General features: G+C 47.7%; 1 protein-coding gene across 2 annotated transcripts in view; it reads left to right on the forward strand.

Moving 5' to 3' along the window:
- LMTK2 (lemur tyrosine kinase 2) overlaps positions 1–25,322 on the forward strand; it is an 82,272-nt gene that overhangs the window by 33,904 nt on the left and 23,046 nt on the right. For both annotated transcript variants that reach the window (XM_058711552.1, XM_058711553.1), the window contains exons 5-7: positions 3,776–3,894; positions 4,315–4,402; positions 16,234–16,367. In XM_058711552.1, coding sequence (XP_058567535.1) covers positions 3,776–3,894; positions 4,315–4,402; positions 16,234–16,367 — 341 coding nt within the window. The remainder of the gene's footprint in view (positions 1–3,775; positions 3,895–4,314; positions 4,403–16,233; positions 16,368–25,322) is intronic.

Genomic DNA, 25,322 nt, shown 5'->3' on the forward strand with positions numbered 1-25,322 from the left:
AAGAACAGTAAACAGGGAAAAGAGACTGGAATTTTGGAAGCTTTTTATCCTCCTCAAGTTAAATTATTATTTTATTTATTTATTATTTATTTTTATATTTTTATTATTTTTTTCATTCTTCTCCCCTTCTTCCTCCCTCCCTCCCTTGTGATACTGAAACCACTTTAGAATTCTTGATGCATCGTAGTATTGTAATGAAAACCACGACAAAGAACTGTTCTCTCTTTCTCCTGGCCTGTCAAGGGACGAATGGTAACAGTGCTTTGTTGATTCTTTTACCACGGGGTATTCAGAAGGAATAATTTTATTACAACAGCTAGTTCCGTGATGTAGCTAGCAGTCATTCTGGGTAAAAGGTTCCTAACTGAGCAGCGATTACATCGTAAGCAGGGTGGTCAAGACAAGATGTATGTGCTCAGTGGTCAGCCGTGTTATGCACCTTGCTTTCCATTCAGAGTTGTTTGTCAGCCCTGTATCTCTGATGTCATGCAGCCTTTATTAGTCACTGAATCTTCTAAGCCATATAGCAAAACCTATTACCTATCACATTGTTCTCAATGTGGAGGGTACAGCGTGGGGAACGATGGGTGAAGTCCTGACCTGCGTGGAGTCTATGAATGTAGCAGCAAACGAGAGAACCCTGCCCCGACAAAGGCTAAATCTCTAGCTGCGGAGAGAGTGTATGTGTGGGAAGATCAGACAGTAAACATTCAGGAGGAGGAGACGGGCCCAGAGGGGTGTGGGGGAGCCAGGTGACGGGAGACAGCATACGCATCCAGAGACTTTTAGTCAGAGTGAGGTGGGAGAGGACTCGGGCGTCTGAGACCCGAGGGATGCAGTCTGGCTTCCCTTCACAAGGACCAGGCGGGCAGTTATGTTGTGGAAGGCCAAGGGGAAAGCGGGGAGATTGCTTAGAAGGCTACTGCAGTCATACGGGCGAGGTGCAGGCAGGCTTGGATGATAGCACGGAGTGGTGACAAGTGGTGCGAGTCGAGATGGCGTTTGCGATAAGAGTGTGCGGGACTGGGGACGGATCAGATGTGGAGTCCGGAAGAGGGGGGTCAAGGATGGCTGCTGTGGCCCGGTTGGTGGGAAGCAGAGAATTGCTGTCAAGCGAAACGGAAAGATTAAGGAGAAGCAGGTGTGGAGGAGGAGGAGGAGGTCGGGAGTTCGCTTTTGGGTAGGTTAGGTGTGCGATGGCTCGTGGGCATCCAGATGGAGAGAGGAGTAGGCAGTTGGAAATACACACCTAGAGTTCAAGGGCGAGGGTCCAGGCCAAAGATAGACATTTGGGAGAACTCAGTGTATAGCTGGAATTCAAAGGTGAGAGGCCAGATGGAATCACCGAGGCCCTGAACGTGGAGGGGAAAGGGAGGTAGGGGGACTGAGCCCCGAGGGTCTGGTTGGGAGGGGTCAGCGCAGTCAGGGAGAGCTGGTGACGGAGACTGAGGTAATTGGCCACTGAGAAGGAGGGGGTGCAGGATAGCGGGGTGTTCTAAGGGTCGGCGAAGAAGGAGACCCAAGAAGATAAATGGTAGTGACTGCTGCTGGCAGACTAAGAGAAGACTGGGAAAAGTGGGACTCGGCCACGTGAGGTCCGTGGTATTGTCAAAAGAGGCTGTTCGGGGGTCACGTCCTCACATGTAGGCGCAAGGGAGAAGGTGGAGACGGCTCATGTAGACGACCCCGTTGAGGAGTTTTACCGTAAAGGGAGCAGAGACGTGGAGTACCAGCCGTTTGGGGCCGTCCCAGGGCCAAGGGAAGGTTGTTTTGGTTTGCTTTACTTTTTATAGGCTGTGTAGCTATTTTAGGCACTTTATGCAGTAGGGGAGGAAGTGATAATGCAGGAGACAGCAAGGGGGGATGCTGTCAGAGTTCTCTTGAAACGGGAATAAAAGCAGCGTGTGGGTACAGATGCTGGCATAAAATGGGGAAGTCCACTTCTGGTTACTTTATTCAATGAACAGAGGCCAGTTTGAAAGGGAGGAGTCAAAAGACACGTTGGGGGTTTGAACAGGAGGAGAAGGTGTGAAAGAGTCCTCCCGGGAAATCCATCCGGTAGGGAACGCAGCGGGAGGATGGGAATGCTGAGGACCCTCCCAGATTGGAAATGAGGCCAGTCGCCGTGGTCGTGAGCGTGTGTTTTGTCTACATTCGGTGTTACTGTAGGCAGGTAGTTGAGTGTTAGCAGCACTGGGGTTTGGCTGAGCTCCCAGGCCTCAGCAAGAGTGGTGAAGGGGGGGGCGGTAGTGGAGGATCGTGGGCCCTAAGCTGCCAGGGAGGGGAGGGGGCCCTGTGGTAGGGCAGTGGTAGAGGGCTGCTATCGTGAATGGATCTGGAGGCCAAGTTGTGCCCTTCTTGGGTTAGACGGTTGAAGTGAGCTGGAAATCAGAGGACTGGTAGAGAAGGAGAAGTTAAAACTCAAGGTTAGGGAGGCATCTGGGTGGCTTAGTCAATTGTGTCTGCCTTCAGCTCGGGTCATGATCTCACGGGTCATGAGTTCAAGCCCCGTGTTGGGCTCTGTGCTTACAGCATGGAGCCTGCTTTGGATCCTGTGTCCCTCTCCCTCTCTGCCCCTCCCCCACTTGTGTTCATTCTCTCGCTGTCCCTCTCTCTTTCTCTTTCTCTGTCTCTTTCTCTCTCAAAAATAAAAACATTTAAAATTCAGGGTTTGGGACATGATCCAATAATTATTCGCTAGGTCTAGACCTGTGGGAGTTTTTTGCCAAGATTGGGTCACAGAAAAGAGTATTGGAAGTGAGGTAGAAAACCTAAGAGGTCAAGATGTTGACTGAATTGTCCCTGCTGACATTGAAGACCAAGGCTGATGGCAGCGGTGGTAGAGAGAGTGAGATTATCCTGATCTTTTCTGGAATTGATACCTGATCAGTGTTAGGCTTATGGTAGAGGTACAGGCTAGTTATTTGAAACCAGGAATATGACAAGGTTATCAGAATTTCTTGTCTGTTTCTTTTTCTGCCCTTACATTCTTGAATAAACACAATACATGCTGTTCACGGTCTTATTCTCAATTTCCAGGGCATTAAAGTTAATCTACTCGATAAAATATTGAAAACTATTTCAAAAAGAAGGCTTTTAGTTTTGGCCATTCTTGAATTAAATGAAAACTTTCACTTCATCGTCATTTTCATCTTAAATATTGTATTTTTGGAACACCTCTGTATTGCCCAATGTTGTATTTGGTATTTTGCTCGTCGTGTGCTCGTTTGCTCGTTTTCATTCATTTTGTATTCTGTTGATTTCGGTGGCATGTTTTTTCCTTGTGTTTTAACTGAGGTTTCGGTATAAGATAAAGGTCTGGAATAATTGCGATGCCATAGATTTTTAAAGTCACAATGCTGTGATAATATGTTTGTACGCTACTGTTTGTCCCTTCACTTTCTCTTACGTGAAGGAGACAAAATAACAAAACCCAGCTGAAGTGTTTTGAGAAACATTTGAGTTCTGTTTGAACTGAACTTGTAAATAACTCTTCTGTGATGTCACCGGTAATGTTTGTGAAAGTATAGTACATTTTTAAAATAAATAGAAAAGAAACACGGATACATAGATGAATGCTGTCCATATCCAGTAAACAGTTTAAAACAAGGAAAACATTTTCATTTCACAAGCTTTTTCTGAGGGAGTATTTTCATAATAGAGGACCTTCTGATTGTTCCTTCATTTATTTTCCTGGATTCCATTTCCTGATGAGTGAGACTTGCTTCTTTACCATTTCGATGGAAGTGAGATGAAAACCTGTTCTTTGTTTTAGGTCCTCCTTGGAGAGATTTACACAGGCACTAGTGTAGCGAGAGTAATAGTGAAGGAGTTAAAAGCGAGCGCGAGCCCAAAGGAACAAGATACTTTTTTGAAAAATGGCGAACCTTACTAGTAAGTACCTTAAGATGTGTTTTGTAAACATAGCCCGGGGTCTGTTGAGGACCAGGTGTTTAAAATGACTTTGCAATGTATCGTATTTAAATTGTGATGAATGTTAAAATTTAGATTACTGTTGGGGCGCCTGGGTGGCGCAGTCGGTTAAGCGTCCGACTTCAGCCAGGTCACGATCTCGCGGTCCGTGAGTTCGAGCCCCGCGTCAGGCTCTGGGCTGATGGCTCGGAGCCTGGAGCCTGTTTCCGATTCTGTGTCTCCCCCTCTCTCTGCCCCTCCCCCGTTCATGCTCTGTCTCTCTCTGTCCCAAAAATAAATAAAAAACGTTGAAAAAAAAAATTTTTTTAATTTAGATTACTGTCTGAACAGGTGTACTCGTGTGCTCCCTGATGAATGACACGTGACTTTTCTTTTCCCCAGTGTTCTTCAGCATCCAAATATTCTTCAGTGTGTTGGACAATGTGTAGAAGCAATTCCCTATCTCCTGGTGTTTGAGTTCTGTGACCTGGTAAGTTTTTCGTGGAAATTCAAGGTCAGGCGTTCAAAATGTGACACCCAAGTGTTTTTGACAGATAGAAATGCCGGATGAGGGACTGCTTTCACTTCTGTCCCCCGTTTTAAAAACTTTACAATGTGCTAAGTCATTACCTTTTGAAAACAGTCCTGACGGACACTTACGTCAGTGTTGTTTTTACACTCCATCCCTATGCTGAGCTGTTCACGTGCATTTCATCTAATCATATTTGTCCACACTTTCTATATGATTAAAGTAAGGCTCACGGAGATTGAGAAAATGTTATTCATCAAGGATATGCCAGAGCCAGAGTTTGGATCTCCAGCATCCCCTTCCCTAGAGCTCGAGGTCTTGACCTCAGCTAGGCAGTTTGAAACACTTTTCCCCAATGAGGTAATCATCGTACCTGTAGAGTACCCGTGACCTGTCAGACTTTTAAAATAGTGAATGTACGTGCCGTTTAGATTTTTAAATAATTAGATGATTTTTTTTAACCCAAAATTAATAGCCTCACTTCTTCGCATGACAGGATCACTGAGATTTATAAGTTGGAAAAACTGTATTTGTGCAGTTTCTGCATAAAAGCTGCACAAACACGGATTTTATGAATACTAATTTTTATGTGAAAAGTTCCTGTAAACATGTTTTTTTAAAAAACTGGGTTTTGATTGATTTCTTCACATCGTCTCCGTTTTCAGAACATGAAAACATTAAGATCGTGCACGGAAAGGTGGGAGTACATCGAGATAAACCCCCAGTTCGTTCAGACAGTATTTTCAGCCGGCAAAATCAAAACGGGCAGTAACCATTGTGGATTTTTGTTCTAATTCCAAAGTGTGATTTGAATATTCCTCTTGTTGGCAGTGGTAGTTAATTACAAAGAAAAATTAATAAACTTGATATATTAGCTTTCATTGGATTATATCAGAGTAGCCCCCAGTCTCAGCGACTGCTGAGAGCAGAGTGGTTCTCACTGATCTTGTACGTCAGGTCTGTTCCAGGCTGTGTTCAGCTTCACTCTAGGATCAGTGTATTTTATATTCTCTGTAGGTGCTGGGAGGGGGAGGATGTATATTCTGGTACATTCTGTGCAAGTGTATCTGTATAGGTCTTCTGGGTCAAGCATATGAGGTGGTTCAAATCTCCTGCATCCTTCTGATTTGGGAGGGCGTTGATAGAGGAGTCTGAGTCTGTTTTCTATCAGTTATTAAGAGGCACAGTAGAATCTGCTCTGATTACAGATTTTCCTTATAATTCTGGTTGTATTTGCTTTGAATGTTGTGTCAAGGATACAAATTTAGAATTGATGCAATGTCTTGTAATTTTAAGCTTTCATTATTATGAAGGGACTCTTCATAAGATTAAAAGCATTACTGAGGATTAAGTCTGTGCTTTACTGATATTAATATAGTTATCCCAGCCTTTTTTGGTTAGAATTTGCCTGGTGTGTCTAAGTCCTTTGGTTTACATCACCTGAAAATAGCTTATCGTTAAAATTTTGTTAATCTGTCAGTCTTTTTTTTTTTTTTTTTTTTAATTTTTTTTTCAACGTTTTTGTATTTATTTTTGGGACAGAGAGAGACAGAGCATGAACGGGGGAAGGGCAGAGAGAGAGGGAGACACAGAATCGGAAACAGGCTCCAGGCTCCGAGCCATCAGCCCAGAGCCTGACGCGGGGCTCGAACTCACGGACCGCGAGATCGTGACCTGGCTGAAGTTGGACGCTTAACTGACTGCGCCACCCAGGCGCCCCGTTAATCTGTCAGTCTTGATCACTTACCATGGAACGTGTGGTCCGTTTATGTTTATTGCATTTATGACATAGTTGGAATTTTTATGTACCTATTTTGTATTATTTTTCCTACCTACTTGTTTCAATTTTTCTGTTTTGCTTTTCTGCTAGCCTTCTTTTGGATTCTTGGTGGGGTTTTTTTGGGGGGGTGGGGGTGGTGGTTGGTTCAGTTTTTCGCACCTACTAGTTTGGATTTTAGATACTGTTCTTAGTTTTTGGTACGATGACACTGGAAGTTACAATATGCGTATGTAATTTGACTAAGTCTAAAATTAGTATTTTAACCCTCCTCCAAAGAAGCTGGGACCTCATAGAGCTTTCCCTCTGCTTTTTTGTCCCAAGCCCACATTTTCTCCGAACATCAAGGGTGCTTCTTTGTTGAACACCTGCTATTGGAAGACGAATTTCCACATGGATCCATGGATCCGGAGGGAGAGTTCGGTCACTGTCCTCTAGGCCTCCTTGGTAGTGAGAGCAGACATGTGATCATGGTTATTTAAACCTTTGAATGGAGGCATGAGAACTAAGAAGACGACGTACTCGATGACATTCCTGATTATTTTATTGCATTTACGTTTTGTTTTATCTCAATGTTATCAGTCATAATGTTTATGACCCTCGGTTATTACAATATGAGAACTGCTCCTTTTAGTCTGGCTCAGGCTAACTGATGTGACGGGTGATTCTTGTGCGGACAGCGTTTGAGAAGCCCTATGGTCTAGTGTCTCTGTGTGAGGAGACAAGTCTGCAGTCAGAGTTGTAGTTTTCTGAGACACTCTATGGTGGTTCTTTTGGGTCCCTAAGCTCTTGATATTTTTTCTGAATAACAATCAAAACACTCTTCCTGATCAAACACAACAAAAATGTGGCAGGGAGCATATCTATTGAAATACCACAATTCTCGTAGTTACAAAACTATCTCAGGGCACCTGGGTGGCTCAGTCGATTAAGCATCTGTCCCTTGGTTTTTGGCTCAGGTCATGATCTCGCGGATTGTGGGTTCGAGCCCCCCGTCAGGCTCTGTGCTGACAGTGTGGAGCCTGCTTGGGGTTTTCTCTCTCTCCCTCTCTGCCCCGTCTATTCCTGGAAGTTTTATTAGACATTATTGTTTTTCCTGGAATGGTAAAAGCTTCTGGATGCTCATCACCTTATGTTGTCTTCTAAATGGTTCAGGCGATGGGTTTAGTTTTAGTGCTATTCTAATTCATTTTTTCACAAAGCTGCTTGTTCTTTTTGGGAGTAGTAGTTTAACCTACTTTATAAAGAAACTGAAACATTACAAAGCACACAAACAGCTCCTTTACAATTACTATAAAAAAGTCAGAATTGACAAGATTCAAGAGTATTCTTTGTATCTTTGTCATTATACATTTTTTAAAATGTTTATTTTTGAGAGAGAGAGAGCGCGAGCGAGCATGAGCAGGGGAGGGAAAGAGAGAGAGAGGAGACACAGAATCTGAAGCAGGCTCCAGGCTCCAAGCTGTCAGCACAGAGCCTGACCCGGGGCTCAAACCCATGAACTATGAGATCATGGCCTGAGCCAAAGTCGGACGCTTAATCGACTGAGCCACCCAGGTGCCCCTTATGTAAATATAATAAATACATGCTTTTTGTTAACATTCTTTTTATATGGTTTTTACCCAGGACATTTATGTCTCACATTTAAATGCATATTCTCCAAGTACTTATTAGACTGAATATGCGGAGAATATTAACTTACCCAAAGTTGTACTGGTTTCCGTATTTTGGGGTGAGGATTATGCATATAGCCCTCCAGAATTAACAAATAAAACTTTTTTTTTTTTAATTTTGTACACCCATTCAACAAATACGACTCCTTGAAACATTTTATGTGAACCTCCTAAGTCGTCATGGGAGAACGTTCACTCCTGTAGCTAGAAGTTTGGAAAGAGCTCCTCACCCCCACCAACAGCTTTCATTGGCGGTGCAGAGCTAATAGCTATTTTTAATTTAAGTGCACTGCCCAGCGGTACATTGATCAACAACAAAACCTTAAAAGCAATCATTGTTTCTCAAAAAATTACAAGAGTTACCATACGACCCAGTAATTTCACTTGTAGGGACATATATCCAAAATCATGGAAAGCAGCATCTCAAAGAGATGTTCACACGCCCCTGTTTATAGTGGCATGATTCGCAGTAGCCAAAAGGAAGAAACAGTTCAAGAGTCCATTGGTGGATGAATAAGTAAACAAAATCGAGTCTATACCGTGGAGTATTACTGAGTCTTAAAAAGGAAGGAAATGCTAACACCTCCAAAGTGGATGAACCTTGAGGGCATGATCAGTGAGACAAGCCAAACCGCTGGAAGAGGATCCTGCGTGGCTCCACCTATGAAGCGTCTACAGCAGTCAGACTCACAGGGACCGAGAGCGGGATGGTGGTTGCCGGGGACCGAGTTGGGAGAGATGGGGAGTGTGCCTAATGGGGACACGGTCTCAGTTTGGGAAGATGAAGAGTTGTGGAGAAGGACGGTGGTGACGGTGACACCGCAGCGTGAATGCTCTTAATGCCCCTGAACTGTGCACTTACCAGTGGTTAAGATGGCAGTGTTACGTTACCGGTTTTTACCACACACGTGCAAATCGATGATTACTTACTGTTATTTAAGGTGCCATCCCAGCTGGTCCCTGTGCTAGCAGGATGCCAGGAAGTGCTCCGAGTGCCCAGTCTCCTGTCCAGGTAGAGGCTGTTGACCCAGGGAACCCTCCACCTTGCCTAGCAGCGAGGGTCACGTTTGTGTCATTGGACAGTTTCGGGCTCATCACCTCTGGGCCCTGCTAAGCTTCAGAGGGAGCGGGGTCACCAGCTCTGAAGTCCGCTTGCCCAGGCTCGGTGTGTGCAGTGGCTCCGTGGCCGGAATGGTCAGGTAGCATCATCCCGGTGAACCAGAGAGGGCACCCACCTGCGGGGATGTCCCCCCGACACACCAAAGCCTCGCTTCAGTACCGAGTCCTGCTCCCGGCCTGGATGCCCCACAGCCCTCCCAGAAATAGGCCATCCAGAGCAGAGGGGCGTCACCTGAAGCAAAACCGCCCACTGGCAAGGATCCAGAGGACACAGGGTAATAGCTTGGGCTTGGTCATAAACAGCTGCGGCCACAGTGAAAGGAGCCACTATCTTCACATGTTCTTAGTAGGTCAAGAGCTATTGAATGAACATTGGCCTTTCAGTCGTCATCGGGCGGTGATCATACGCAACGATAACGTCTTTTAAATAGAAAGGAGAGACTATTTTTGCACCTAAGTCATTCTGGTGATGTGGAATTACCGGTCTGTTGTTGAAAAAGCACTTTATCTTAGGCTTTTTATGAAAGAAAACGAAGAGAGAGCGAGTCTGGTAGCTGGACTGTAGCCACCAGTTTGGAACGCTCACAGCGCCGTGCTCAGGGAAGGAGCGATGATTGCGGGGTGCTGCCTCCGGCTTTCTGCCACGGAAGGTGCACACCGCTCGCTCGTGAGTGTCCAGGCAAGGAGATTGCTTTTGGGTAGGGACCACTCATTCAGCAGAAGCGTACCAGGCACCAGCTGGGTACGAGGAGCTGTGCCCGGCGCCCTGGGGAACACAGGCGGGTCACCCGGGTCCCTGTGTCTCCTACCTGGAGAGCCAGGCTGGCCCGCCTTCAGATGCTCATCCTGCCACTCGTGTGTCACTCTGGAAAGTTACCTGACCTCTTTAAGTCCCAGTTTAGGCCTCTGTAAAATGGGGATAATGCCACCTACCCTGTAGACTACCCTGACCATTAATAAGCTGGTAAAGTAAGTTTTGGAGCACATGGTAAGTACTCAAGACATAGGAGCTATTTCTATTCATATTTAGTTACTTAAATTGGTCGCAGTTAGTGATTGAGTAAAGGTCTGAGTAGTGTGTATTGAAGTATGGCAGTTCTGGGCACCTGGCTGGCTCAGTCGGGAGAGCATGCAACTCCTGATCTCAGGGCCATGAGTTCAAACCCCACATCGGGTGTAGAGATTACTTTTACAAAAAAAAAAAAAAAAAAAAAAAAAAAAAAAGGGGAGAAGTATAGCAGTTCTAACTGGGATCATTGGAGAAGGCTAACTTTGGAGAAGGAGTTTGCTCAGCACACAAGAGCAGTTGGATAGACCTCCTAGGGGGAACAGCCCCTCAGCCAGTGTCCCCCCTGGGGAGCCGGGGGGGGGGGTGCGGGGGGGCGGGAATGTACGTCCTGGTGAGAGAGGCAGGCTGACGTCTGCTGGAAAAGATGAGCTGAAAGGGTGAAAAGCAGAGACAGGCCACTCTGGAGCCCAGACCGAGGGCCGAGGTGGCAGAGAGAGGAGTGCAGGTTACACATTGCTCTGTCTTAATCTTTCTGAAGATTCATCCGTTTCGTTGACTCTCGTCACCTGACTCCGAAGCAAGAGACGGTATTTTCTTTGCGAGGGAGCGTTCTTTTTGGCTTTCTGATTGCCGATAAAGCAGAGGACGAGTTTCTGAAAGGAATTAGCAGTAGCCACACGAGAATGGGAAAGAAGTCCGTTTGGGGTTCTCGATGTGCTGCATGTTCCTCTGTGGGGCTTGCTTTAGTCCGCCTCTTGTCAGGAGTCAGGGCCGCTTAGAATCATGGGCTCTTAGAGCCGGAGGAACCTTGGCCATGCCCACCAGGAGGCCTAAGGAAGGGATAGCTCTAGCCGGTCTGTGACGGACCTTGTGCTGGGCACGGGGTATCCGTTACTCACTTCGTGGGTGTTGAGAGCCCTTGTGAGGTGGGGTGGCAGGAGCTCCATTTTACAGATAGGGAAACTGAGGCTGAGGGAGATGAAGGTGCTCATTGAAGCGCCAAACCCAGGCTTCAGCACCAGACTTTCTGTTCTTCTTTATTTGTCTGGTTAATTGGCTTGCCTCAGGTCACATGATCACCAGTGGCAAAGTAGGGATTTTAATTTATGGCTTAACGTTATTCTGTGTGTTTCTATACCACGTGGTTTAACGGTTGTACATGTTTTTTCCACCAGAGGGAAACCTGCACTTTAGAACTGTCCTTTCGTACAGAAGATGCCTAGTTAATGGGCATGTCTTAGTTACAAATGTGTTCATCAAGTAAGCCCATGCACGGGGAGCCTTCTAGGTTCTGGGCAAAGATGAATGGCATGTCCCTGCCCCCACAGAGCTCACGAAGAAGAGAGGGCGTGGGGTAACAGTGGAACAGAGGCGCGTGTGACAGGGTCCCTGGCCAGAGGCAGCAGAGAGCACGACGATGCAGCATGATCAGGCTTGACAGTGAGGGTGTCCCTGGGCCCTGCTGGTGGCCTCTCCCTTCCTCACGCCTGGCTGCCGCCCTGGGCTTTGGTGAAAGTAGGCCTTGCCCGGGACTTGGCGATGGGTTGGACGTCTAGAGACAGAGCGGACTTGAGGACGAGGTCTTTGGTTTTGGTCTCACCCCCCGGGAGGATGGTGATGCCATTTCCCGAGACGGAGCAGGTTGTCCGAGGTCTGCATCAGACCAGCTCGACGGAAGGCATCCAGGAGAGGGTGTCAAGTCAGCAGTTGGGAAGATGAGTCTGGGGCTCGGGAGGAAAGCCTCAGGAGGGCTTTGAGCCTGAGAAGTGCATTAGAGATGATTTTTAAAGCCTTGGGGTGGGTAGAGTCACCCGAGAATGAGTGTCTGCAGTGGCAGGATGGATGGAGCCCTGGGCGGTGCCAACACTTGCTGATGAGCGAGAGGGGGAGGGGCCAGCACAGGGGCCTGGAAAAGGCATGCCAGTGACCTAGGAGGAGACCGGGAGGCGGGGGGAGGGGGGAGGGATGACTCTACCCTGGCAGTGCTGGTGGGGGGGGGGGCCAGCAGCGGCGGAGCGTGGGGGAGGCGTGGGGACAGGGTCATGAGGGAGTGGGATCCCGGGAGGTGGGCCAGCCAGTGCAGACCAGGCTTCAGAGTGCATGTGCGAAGGGGGAAGGGGAGAAGGGGGAATGGGACGGCCGGGGCAGGAGGAGTGTGGAGGCAGAGGGAGGCTTGTTTGGTTCCTGGTTGGACTGACCTGAGGGGTGTCTGAGCGCGTGAGCACAGGGGTGAGTAAGCCGTAACAACGGCGCTTGGTGCGTCAGGGGATGGACGCTGGCAGGTGAGGGCTCGGGGGGCCGAGGAAGCAGCCTCCAGCGGGCGGGGACACGGCCAGACAGGTACTGGGGCGTTGGCTTCGTGTGGACATTTCTTTCCGTCAGCGGGGGCCGAGTATGTGGCTGTTTATGCCGGTCTTGCGCCCGTTCATTCCAGTTTCGTTTAAAAATCATAAATTCTCCCCCAAAGTCCTCCTGTTAAAAGTATAAGAGACTGTAATTTTGCACTCCTAGAACTCCTCTCTGGTTGCGTTTTCGCATTGTGATGAAATGAATTCATCGTTTGCGGTGCCCCGGAGAAAGCTGCGTGGCCCTCCTGGTGGCCCGGGCTGGAATTTAAGAGGACACTAGTGCGCCTCTGTCTGAAGGTCTGCGGGCCGCTCGGTGTGGTGCGTGAAGTCCTTCCCGGCCCCGGCTCCGCGCAGTCCTGAGTGCGGCGCTTTGCTGCCACCTAGTGTCATACGTCCTTCTTTTCCAGGCTTTCTGGGAGGGTTTGGGGGAGGATCTGAGAAATTTTTAAGACTTGGATAAAGGGAACGATTTTAATTCAGAATATATTGCTGTTCTTGGTGGGTTTTTCTTTAAATAAGGGACCAAAGTAATAATCCCTGTCTGCCCACCTAAGTACCACGCAAACATAAATAAAGTAAACCTGGCGTCTCAATACGGTTTTGTCTGTTTTGGATAGAATGAATCCGGTTTTGGTATTTATTTAATAGAAACATTTTTACTGTAATTAAAGATTTTACGCTGATTTTTCTTCTAAATGGTGGCACCAGGAGAGCCGACGGTCTTTCTAGAACATAGAACCAACCCTGGGTCCTGCACAAACCACCACGAGTCCCACCGGGCTCCTCCGTAATCATTGGTGTCAGCTCCTCACCCAGCTTAGAGGTGTGTTTGCCAGCGTTTTGCTAACTGCTGACTTTGTCCCCCGCGCTGGGGGTTGGGGTCGGGAGAGGCCAAGCTGGAAACATTAGGGGCGGTAACATTCTTAAGCAAAATCCCCTTGTGCTTGTTATGCATCTTCTGGTGAGATTTGGGGAGTGAATTACTGTGGAGAGAAGACACCTTGAGCACAGTGGATGGTGATGAATATCCAGCTGCCGCTTGAACAACATGGGTTTGAGCCGGGCAGGTCCCACACGTAGAGTTTTCCCGACAAATACAGGCCAGTGCTGTAAATATATTTTCTCTTCCTTATCATTTTCTCCACACTTTCTTTTTTCTGGCCTACTTTATTATAAGAATATAGTCTATAATATATGCCACATAAAAATATGTGTTAAGCAACTCTTCGTTATCAGTAAGGCTTCTGGTCAACCACAGGTTGCTAGTGGTTGAGTTTTTGGAGAGTCTGAAGTTCTGTGTGGATTTTCCACCGCTCGGAGGTCGGCGCCCCAACCCCGTCATTGTTCAGGGCTGAACTGCACTTTAGATAACCTTGAAAAGTAACTCCACCCACTCTGCCATTCTCCCTTCATGGCCAAAGTCACTTTCGAAGTGTTCACTGTTTGCCAGCAGCTTCTGTTTGTTTTGAGAATCGGCCAGATACAGCACAGCATAATGCTACTTTTGTGTGAGGGTGATTTTTTTCTTAGATGGATATTGCAGGAAAGGGGTTGGACAAATGGATTTAAGTTGCCATTTCACTGGTAATGTAAATAAAAAGCTGCTCATTTTCATATTTAGTTTCCATGTGGGCCACCTTATGAAAATCTCATTAGCCTGTAGGCCTGGCGCTTTTTGCTGGTCTTAGTCTGGATTAATGTATTTGTCATGAGACTCCGTCTTTATTCCCACCCACTCCAACACTGGGTAGAGCCTAGCCTGGGGGAAGGTGGGGTGGGGGTGGGAAGGGGCATGTATTTTTATTTTTGAGAGAGAGCATGCACAAATGGAGGAGGGACAGAGAGGGAGGGAGACAGAATCCGAAGCAGGCTCCATGCTGTCAGTGCAAAGCCCGACGCAGGCCTCGAACCCACAAGTCACGAGATCATGACGTCATCTCAGCCGAAGTCGAATCCTTAACCGATGTAGTCTCCCAGGCTCTCTGGGACATGTATTATTCAAAGGCAAGAAGGGTCTCTTTCTCTCCTGGAGCGGCTTGTGATTCCAGCATCACGTCTGGGAGGAAATAAGAGGTAGGACATACGGGTCCCGAGGGCACGAAACTGCTTCCCTGGCAGAGCAGTCCCATTAAGTTTGGGGGGATCCGACAAATGCATGTGGCTGACATGAAGTTATTTTACATTCATTCTTATAAAGTAAATTGATTTGATCTGCAACCCTAAGTGGATTTTCTTGACAGGTTGGTAAAACTAAACAGTAGAGATACGGCCCCACTGTTTATTGGCTGTGGCCTCGTCGAGATTTCTTAACCTCCTTGAGCCTCAGTTCCACAGCCAGGAAATGCTTCAAATTGCAGGAATTACTCGAGGCAGCAGGTGTAGACACTCCTCGCACGGTGCTTGGCACACTGCTCAGAAGTTCCGGTGGCAGTAATTATTAATTTCAACATTATCATTCACATAAAAACCACTGAGACTGGGAATGAAAGCCTTTAGATGTTGCAGCGGGCCTAGAATTTACATTGCAGTGTGCAGTTAAAGGTAGGCAAACGTTTGTCATGGAATATTGTGTTCTAAGGTTTTATTCTGGGTAGAATTGGATAAATTTGCTCTTTCCTGACAGTTGCAAGAAATGCATTCTATTCTTTAGTTGGTTACCTTCCTCAGGAGTCGTCACTTGACCCAGGTATAATGACAATCGAAAGCTATTGGCTTGCTTTCTAAATTTTGTTAACTGTTTATATAAAGCTTTAGTTTGGAATTAAGTCCGATCAATAAATATTTACTCATGGTGATAAGGAGAATGTGGAAGATTTTATTTCCTTAAACGTGTATTCCCCAAAACATACAGTCCTAAATTTAAGTCCTCAAAGAGGGATGCCTGCCTGGGGGGCTCAGTCTGTTAAGTGTCTGACTTTGGCTCAGGTCACGATCTGGCAGTTAGTGAGTTTGAGCCCCACGTCAGGCTCTGTGCTGACACCTCAGAGCCTGGAGCCTGTTTCAGATTCTCTGTGCGTCTCTCTTTCTGCCCCTCCCTTGGTCATACTCTTGTCTCTCTCTGTCTGTCTCTCTCAAAAATAAACACTAAAAAAATTTTTTTAATAACAAAGTCCTGAAAAAGAGGCAGAGTAACACCGGGCAGTCCGGCAGGGATACCTGGAGGGCCTGGCGTTGCGGTGGATGTGCCTCAGGAGGCGTCCGGTGTGAGTTTGTTCATTTTCCTGTCCGCGCTGCCAGAGTCTGAATAGGCTTAGTAACTTTATGCATTTTTCTGGAGGGCCCGGAATGTTCTTTCTCCGAGCGGTCTTGGGGCCACACCGGGCCCTGGGGGAGCTGGCAGAGACTCGGCCAGCACTCAGAATGCTTTCCCCCGCTCCCCCGGCCGGTCTTCTTTCGTTCTCTCCCTCTCCGTCGCTCACGAGTGCTCTGGCAGTAGCCTTCGTGACCTAATGTCTGGCTGTGTGTGTCCTAGAATCCTTACAGGCAGTGCACACGGCACCATTTATTCAACTCTCCGTATCATCTCAGTTACCTGGAAATTTCTGTACCTCTGCACTTGGTTTAGATGGTGCATCACTGAGAAATTATCTAAGTTTCACTGTTTGGTTTTACGTGTGTTCATCTAAACTGATAGTTTATTTAAAGATAAACTAACGTTTGGTTAGAACGATCCTAAAAGATGATAGTGTTTTCTATACTTTTAAAGCAATTGGGTGGAATTACTGTTTGTAACTTGGAACTTGCTCTTTATTAAGGTCAAATCTTAGTTCTAATAAATAATAGTTGACACGGGCAGAGGCACGTGTGTGGTCGCCAGCGTGTTCGCCTCGTCCCCTCTGGAAACTGACCTGCGCTGCCTTTTGCAGGGTGACCTAAAAGCTTACCTGCGCAACGAGCAAGAGCACGTGAGGGGGGACTCGCAGACCATGCTGCTGCAGCGGATGGCCTGCGAGATCGCGGCGGGCCTGGCCGCCATGCACAAGCTGCACTTCCTGCACAGGTGGGTCCGTCCGTCGGCGCCCCGCTCACCGCCCGGGCTGCGCCGTCCGCGTGACGGGTCCGGAGAGTACTTGGAGGGTGTGTAAGCAGAAGCTGTCTGGGACGCCCCGGGTCAGAGCGAGGGTAGAGCTGGGCTTCGGTCAGACCCGAACCGGGCAACAGGATGTCTGCAGACAGCCTGAGGTCCGGAGACCATTTCCAGAATTTCAGAGAATGTAAAAAATTGCACGTCGCTCAGCCGGGGGCAGACGGCATCCGTCTCCCCGCTGACGTCTCTCTGTGCTCCCCTGTCACGTCAGCTTCGGGCTGTGGTCCTGATTGTGCGATTTCAGGGTGGGTCCCGCTGCCCATCCCTGGGAGGGGAGGGGAGGGTCTGCTAGGCCAGCATCATCTGTTTGTGGAGGGTCACAACAGGGGTGCCAGTGCTCTGAGAGGCCTGCCCTCCCACCTCAGCCCCCCGCCCCCGGGCTGGGTTATAGGTGGTCAGGGGGTGTGCGTGAGCAGCAGTCAGTATAACGTATCTGTGCCGAAACCTTCCTGGTCCCACTTGAATAGCCGCAGCTCTTTGGAGCACGTTGTGTTTGGCTCAGACCATTGATGTAATTTTTGTAATTAATTTTTTGTAAAAGGCTTTGAGTCCTGTCGGAGATGATGGTTCTGTGAACCCAAAAGGAGATTGCTGCTTATTCTTCTCTAGCCTTCTGAGCTCTGATTTATGTTTAAAATATGTTTGAGGGGCACCTGAGCGGCCCAGTTGGTTGAGTGTCCAGCTCTTTTTTTGTTTTTTTAACTTTTTAAAAAAATGTTTACTTATTTTTGAAAGAGAGACAGAGCACAACAGGGGAGGGGCAAAAAGAAAGACACAGAATCCGAAGCAGGCTCCAGGCTCTGAGCTGTCAGCACAGAGCCCCATGTGGGGCTCAAGCTCATGAACGGTGAGATCATGACCTGAGCCGAAGTTGGTCGCGTAACCGACTGAGCCACCCAGGCACCCCTGGTGTCCGACTCTTGATTGCGGCTCAGGTCATGATCTCGAGGTTCGTGAGTTCAAGCCCCAGGTTGGGCTCCACGCTGATAGTGTGGAGCCTGCTTGGGATTCTCTGTCCCTCTCTCTTTCTCTCTCTGCCTTTCCCTGGCTCTCTCTCAAAATAAATAAACTTTGAACATATAAATAAAAAATAAAAATATGTTTGAAATTATTTCTCAGGTCTCCAGGGAAACCAGCTTCTCTTTAGTTTTTTTTTTTTTTACATTTTATTTATTTTTGAGAGAGACAGAGACAGAGCACAAATGGGGGAGAGGCAGAGAGAGAGAGGGAGACATAGAATCCGAAGCAGGCTCCAGTCTCTGAGCTCTCAGCACAGAGCCTGATGTGGGACTCGAACTCACAGACCGTGAGATCATGACCTGAGCCGACGTCGGACGCTTAACCAACTGAGCCACCCAGGCGCCACTCTTCAGTTGACTTTAATTAGATAATTTAACACTTAACAATCCAAAGCCCTGAAAAGGCACACCTGTGTGTTTTGACTTTAAGGGCTATGAAGCATTCTATTTTTTAAGAGGTAGGTTTCATAGGAATATATTTATAGTATGATGCCATTTTTTTTAAATAAGAAAACACCTGCTTGTATGTTTAGAGCTGTGTATGCGTGCGTGCATGAGAACAGACATGGAAAAGTACCCTGTCACATTCTCAACATTATTCAGGGTAGGAAAGAAAGAAAATTATTAACATTTTTCTCCTACATCTATATCTTATTTGGCATGCATAGTGAGTGAATCATTCTGATAAAGGGCTTTATAAAAGACCCCAGAGATTATGGGTTTCTTCAAGCCCAAGGCAGAATCCCTTATACAAAACTTCGAAATGTAAATGGTCTGTTTGCTTCATGACAGAGAAATCTTATATTTCATATCTTTAATATCTTATAGCAGGTTAATACCCAGCATATTTGTATTGTTAATCTTTTGTAAGTCACAGCAGATTAATCCCTAAAAGCTGGTTTAGGAATTTTTAGATCTTGGAAGATGGAGCGTTCGGAGAGAGTATCATGTCAAAGTCAGCAGCACAAAAGTCTCAGAGGCAGCTAGAAATGGCATTAAAGTCCAAGTACGTGCCTACTGCTGTATATTAAAAATTGGCAAAGACCTCAAAAAATTGGCAACCCATGAGTTGAGGTTTTTTTGTTTTTTTTTAATGTTTATTTATTTTGAGAGACAGAACATGCACACGTATGAGAAGGGGAAGGCAAAGAGAAGGAGAGAGAATCCCAAGCAGGCCCCACACTCTGCATGGAGTTCAACTTGGGCCTCATCTCACAACTGTGAGCTCGTGACCTGAGCCGAAATCCAGAGTTGGATGCTTAACCCACTGGGCCACCCAGGTGCCCCTTCCTGTGAGTCCCTATAGGTTGAAGTCCTACTTGATTTAGGCTTTTGTGAACTTCAGAACAAATACAGGTGACGAATTAAATCACATTTATGTTTGGATGTCATTCAGGCACAAAAACTCAAGGTGAAGAATATTTAAATTGTTAGCACCCCCCCCCTCTTTTTAAGTAGCCATATTTTAATTAATTTATTTATTATTATCATGTTTTTGGTGGTAGCAAACTGTATAGCATATTTTTAAATTGGAATTCAGAATATTCATGGGCTGACTTAAAGTCAGGTTTCTGTGTTGGTTGAAAATAGAATAGCCCACATGTCCAACTAAAAGCTGTCAGCTATGTTTGGAAACTGATCTAGTAAAGCACCCGCAATTAAATTTTATTTTTGCTTATTGTTTAAGAGGAGACTTATGCCTGGGTCTTAGGTAGCCTCCATCTCCGAAGCTTACATGTGACATCCGTGAAGGCCATGTCAACAGCAGAAGCTGCCAGCGGGTTACCTTCCACACCATTCCGCCACTCTGGCCGAGAGCCTGGGACTTCCCGTCCCCTGCCCGTCAGGCTTCCTGAGCCGCTCCAGTGAGATGCCACAGGTCACCACCATGAGCTAAGCGCACAGAGGTTCTAGCGAGTAGCCTGGGCCTCATGGTGCCTCAGGTAGCTGAGGGATGGAGTACCTGGATCGTTCGTGAGCCGCCTCAGGATTTTCCTGGTTTATTTATATTTTTTGAAGTTTATTTATTTATTTATTTTGAGAGAGAGAGAGAGAGAGAGCGAGAATCTCAAACAGGGATAGTGCTGATAGTGCAATGGGGTTCAGACTCCCGAACTGTGAGATCACGACCTGAGCCGAGACCAAGAGTCGGACGCTTAACTGACTGAGCCCCCCAGACACCCCAGGATTTTCCGTGTTTTAAAGTTACGGTTACCTTCTGCTGAGAAACGCTGAGGTTCTCCGGCTCTCAGAGTGTGGGTATCCAGGGTTGCAGGAGCATGATAGATAAACACTAGGGTTAGGTTCTGTTTTACATTAGTTTTCCTTAAATTGTACTGTGGGTGTTCGCACTGGTAAAGATTAGAAAGTCTGGTTACTAGTCGGCTTGTGCTGCACGGCTGGCATGAGTAGATCTTTCAGCTGGTGTGTTATTAGGAGATTTCATTAATTTGTGTGCATGTAAATCTTCAAATTTTATCTTTTCAAATTCCTTCTAATGTTTCGTATTCTAAGGATTAGTCTTTAAGGAAAAAAAATTTTGTATGGCAATAAATATGATTGCCGTTAATTCTTCCGATTATTTTATCTTACTTTTGAAGATCTAGTTGGCTTTATTAAATTATTCATGAATTGGGCAGCCCCCATCCAGCAAGTCAAGGGGGGGGGGGGCTCTCCCTAATTGATAATCTTATATCAAGGCCCCCTGTAGCATCTGGCCCTTAGTGGTGTTAAATGAAAAGAAGACACAATTGTACTGTCACTTTGCTCTTATGATGCAAATCTAAGGATTTTCCTTATGCAGGCTGTGGAATCTGGCTTGAGCTACAACTCTGCAGGCACTTGACCAGTATATGCGACATGAGAGAGTGAGGGCCCCAGGCACAGGGCCTCACCTCTTCTAGCCTCGTGTTCTTCACTCATAAGATCCTGGTCATGGAGCAGAGCTGGGGTTCCAAACCAGAGCTGGGGGCTCCGAGGCCCACACTCCAGGCCAGTAAACTACCCTAAGCACTCACTAGGCACCCTTTTTTACTGGTGGCGTGATACTGTATCTCAAGAAACAGCAAGATACTAGTTTCTTTAAAAAACCAAATCAATGAGAATTTATTGTAGCTTGCTTATAGATATACTAAAGTATACCTGGAAGTGAGGCCAGAAAACCCATCCCATTTTTACCAGTGCCACAAAATTATTTGTTATAATTCATTATAAATTACTGGGGAATAATTTATGTGAGAAAGACACAGGACTGCGTGGAGACAGCTATGCAGTCTTACTGAAGGACGTAAAATACGCGAGCAGATGGAGAGATGTGCCCCGTTTTATGGTGGGAAGGCAGGCAGCACAAAGATGTCCGTTAACTCAAAATTGAGAAGCAGGCTTCACAAACAATTCCAGTAAGAATCCTCACACGATTTCGGAGGGGGAGTGAAATTATCTTCAGCTTTATATGGAAAAATAAATGTCTAGAAGAGCCAGTGAAGTATGAAAAAGAGGCGAATTGGGGCCGCAAGGGAGGCTTGCTTTACGAGGTATCAGAACTCAAAGTCAGCCACTGAGATAGAGATCAGGACGGTTTTGATGGAGAAACAGGTAAGTGGACAGTAGCCAGTATGAGGAGCAAGTTAGTGTATGGCAAAGTGATGTTCCTGTCACTGGGGAAAAGGTGGCTTCCCTATCCAATGTGGGCATAGCTCGTTACCCATCGGTGAAAATACTGGACCTCTGCACCACCCTGTATATAAAAATAAAGACGTAAGAAATAAAGGTGATTCCGGCAAAATTGCAGAAGGCTGTGTGTATGTGTTACCGAGGGATGAGCGAGACCTCCTGTCTGGGAAGGTCTTCCTTTCCTGAGGTAGGAAGCCCGGGAGTTGTAAAATAAAGGGTAGATACTACATCAGAGGCTGACTGTTCTCTGCAAATGAAATACTTTGTGTGGCAACAGACTCCGTGACAAAGTCCGTTGGACGACACCCCTGCGAAGATGTGGCTGCCAACGCAAGGAGCGGCCCGGGGGGCGAACGGTCACGATACACAGCGGGCCTCACAATTGGCGAGAGAACATCGACCCCTAGAAAGACGGGCAGAGACAGGGCCGGGCCAGCGGACAGGAGGATGATCACATTCAGTAGCTGGGGACACGCAGGTCAAAGTCACAGAACCTCAGGACTAAAGGAGCCCCCTGCGTCTGTTGCTGGCAGGGATGTGGGGGAGTTTCCGGAATTTCGTGTAAATCATTACACATTTTGAAGAGCTTTCAGGGCGGGAGCTGTATAATTAGAAATCCACGTTCCCTTTACCCCCTGCTAGACTCACTTCCCTAGGACATGGAAGCCCTGGAACTTAAGGACATGGATGAGAACGAACGATCTGTTACTGCACCGTGTCGTCTGAAGGGGCGTCAAAACAAAACAAAAAAAAAACCACAACAAAGCAAGCTTCGTTGTGGGGAGCGAGAACCCATCTCAGTCCGTCCGGCACTGTGGAAGTACCACGCGGCTACCGGAGGGACAGCTGCTGTGATGGTGACTCCGAGGGCTTTCCGCATTGTGTGATGTTGTTGAGTAAAAAATGAAAAAAAGCGAGGATGTACAGAGGCGGGCGTAACGTCGCATAGAGCAAATGCCTTCTTGTGTGTATACTATGTGTATGGGAAAAGTACAAAGAGATTATAGCTGCCAGTCTGTTGAAACGTGTTACCTGGAGGGTGGAGCTGGGGGAGGAACATATTTTAACGTTTGTTTATTTATTTATTTATTTATTTATTTATTTATTTATTTATTTATTTTTAATTTTTTTTTTTTAACGTTTATTTATTTTTGAGACAGAGAGAGACAGAGCATGAACGGGGGAGGGTCAGAGAGAGAGGGAGACACAGAATCCGAAACAGGCTCCAGGCTCTGCGCGGTCAGCACAGAGCCCAACGCGGGGCTCGAACTCACGGACAGCGAGATCATGACCTGAGCCGAAGTCGGCTGCCCAACCGACTGAGCCACCCAGGCGCCCCATTAACGTTTATTTATTTTTAAGAGCGCGGGAGAGGGGCAGAGAGAGAAAGAGAGAGGGAGACAGAGAATCTGAAACAGGCTCCAGGCTCTGAGCTGTCAGCACAGAGCCTGATGCAGGGCTTGAACTCACAAACGGTGAGATCAGACCTGAGGCGAAGTTGGACGTTTAACCGACCAAGCCACCCAAGTGCCCCCCCAAAAAATTTTTTTTAATTAAAAAAAGAAAATTAAAAAACTGTGCTTCAGGAAGCCTTAGAAAAAGCCTAGTATTCCAATAACCCAGTTAATGCAAAATGCAGGTATGCTGTGCAGAGAGGATTAGGGAGGACAGAGCTGAAGGTGGGGGCCGGCCACGCCAGGGAAGGGATGCGCACCGCAGGAGGAGTGTGTGCGAGAAGCAGAGGGAAGGTGAAAGTGGGTGTCTTCGAGGGGAGGGCCGCTTTGCCTTGGGACCCTAGGTGTCAGTTTAAAATCATCGGTGCTAAGTAATGTATTGGATGTTGCATTTTTCTAGATGGTCCTGGGGCTTTTGGGAAAGTCAGTGTTCTGGGACCCATGGTGTAGCGCTGTGTTCTTAAGCCCCCTGCTTTGTCACTTGCTAAAACCTGCACACCTGAAACACGCCGGCCTTCTCTGACCCTGATCTGATGTGGCCTTTTAGCCCCGGCTTGGATTCTGGGAGTTGTGTGATGGGGAGTACCGGCCCCACCACAGGCCTACTGCGTTTTCACTCACCTTCTTCGTGATCCCGACACACGCCGAGTGTGATGCGGTTGTGTCCGGAAGGCAATTCGTTGGCAGCTTGGCCCCGTCCTTGTTTGGACGTCTTCAGGACGGGCCCAGAGGATCCCCTGCCTTATGTCAGAGTCACCTCCTTCTTAAGGACTTTGAGGGGCGTCACCAGGGTGTTGAGGGCAGTCGCTCCACGCTGACCGTCTTGCTGGCTCTGGGGAGTGTCCTCTGTCAGCCCCTCGTTCTCTTCCAGGGCACCGCAGCTCAGGAGGTGGCCGCAGACAAGACTCAGAGGGGCCCTTGCGTGCTCTCTCCGCTTACCCCTCCTCTCCTTACACCTTGCCCTACAGTTCAGCCTCCCCGGCAGCCTCTGCTTCCGCCGTCCAAGGAGGCTGTTGCTCTCTGGGCTCTGCATCTGTGCCATGGTTTGGAAAGGACCCTCAACGGAAAGCTGGAGCGCATGTGGAGCTCACCTCTGGTATTTGGTTTCTCTTCAGGGTCGGAGCCCTGGGCTGTCCGCTGTGCGGGACCTGAAAACCACTTCCTTATGTATTTTGTCCAGTCTGGTCATTGTTTCCGGTGAGGAGATGAGCCATAACCAGGGGTGGAGACCCCTAGCAGCCTGACCATCCACCTCAGTGTCAGCTGTGGCCCAGCCCTGGGGAGAACGGAGAACTGAAGGCTTGGTATGATCCCCGGGCCTCAAAGCCCAGGCCCTCGGTGGTGGACAGCATCCTGGCCAAACCTTTTCCTCAGGGCCCACCCAGCGTTTCACGGTGCAGGTGTTCTGTGTACACGCAGAGCCTGGCGGGTGCCTGGCATGCAGCGGGCGCTCACTAAATGCAGCGTGGTTCAGCTAGCAAGGACTTACCTAGTAAATAGGAGCAAAAGCAGTCAAGACCGTGTCCTGGGTGCCGTTTCAGAACCCGTTTGCTTTCGTCTTGTGCTCGCACCTTTCTGAGCCACATCCTGCAGTTTCTTCAGAACCATGGAATGATTATTTTAACACTCACGGCTGCCAGAGGCAGAGCGCTGCGAGCAAAGCAGGGGTTTGGGGCTCAAGTTGTTAATTCAGCGCCCGTCAGAAGATACGCCCCGACCTTTAATCCTTCCGACCCTGTCTCTTCTGTGAAGGGATAATCTTTTTCCTGAAGTGCTTTGTCAAGATGACTTAAGATAATGTACGTCACGCCCTAGAAGAATATTCAGTGAATATTCAGTGAAATATTCAAAGAAGAATATTCAGTGAGATACTCAAAATTTCAGTAATTTTGCTTCCCGTCTGTTACTCTTTTTGTCAGGAGTTGGGCCGTCTCAGGAAAGTGTAGGTAACATAAATAGAGCCATTTTGAAAATGGCTCCGGCCCCGCCGAGCTGTTTCCAGTCGAGCAGTCCTTCTGGAGATGGGTTAACACTAGCTCTGGTGTGAGCTGAGAGCAAGCAGCGATGCTTCCTGGTGAACCCCGGGCGGGGAACTCCTCAGATCTGTGGGTTCCCGCCTCCCGTGTCGGCCTGCTCCACTCACACAGCGGAGGCGACGGCCGTGGGGACCGAGCCAGACAGAGCCTGTCGGGGCCGGATCGTCTGGCACCCTCACCACTAGACCTGTTTTTCAACTTGAAGGAGAATATGCTGCGTATGTTTGTATTCCCCGACCCAAAGCAGCCATTGACGTCAAGAATTACCTGTGCCGTTAAGTTACACCTTTGTGTTTTTCTGGTCTTTTGCTTTGCGTACTGTCGGGCTTCAGAGAAGGTTTGTACCAATTTTGCGTCAAATTAGAGACCTTTCGTATATAGCTTTATTTTACCCCTGCGAAAGCTTGTGAGTGTGCGTCCCTGTTTGTTCCTGCGGAAACCGAGGCTCTGATGTGTTAAGTGACCTGCCCCCGGGTCGCCTTTGTCTGCCGCTTTTCCCCCTGGGCCGTGTGTGGCTCTGGGTCTGTGTGGGGTGGAGGCAGGGGGCAGGTGTGCAAGCCCTCCCAGCCGCACCCCCGTTTTTGGCCTCATCGCTTGGGTTTCCAGGAGACGAGGAGCGTTTCCCTGAGAACACCGGCCGGGTCGTATTCGAGTGTTAGGATGCCTTTGACAGTGAGAGCCGTGGCC

Source organism: Neofelis nebulosa, chromosome 18 (assembly GCF_028018385.1).
Source record: "Neofelis nebulosa isolate mNeoNeb1 chromosome 18, mNeoNeb1.pri, whole genome shotgun sequence".
In the NCBI taxonomy this organism is placed as follows: Eukaryota; Metazoa; Chordata; class Mammalia; order Carnivora; family Felidae; genus Neofelis; species Neofelis nebulosa.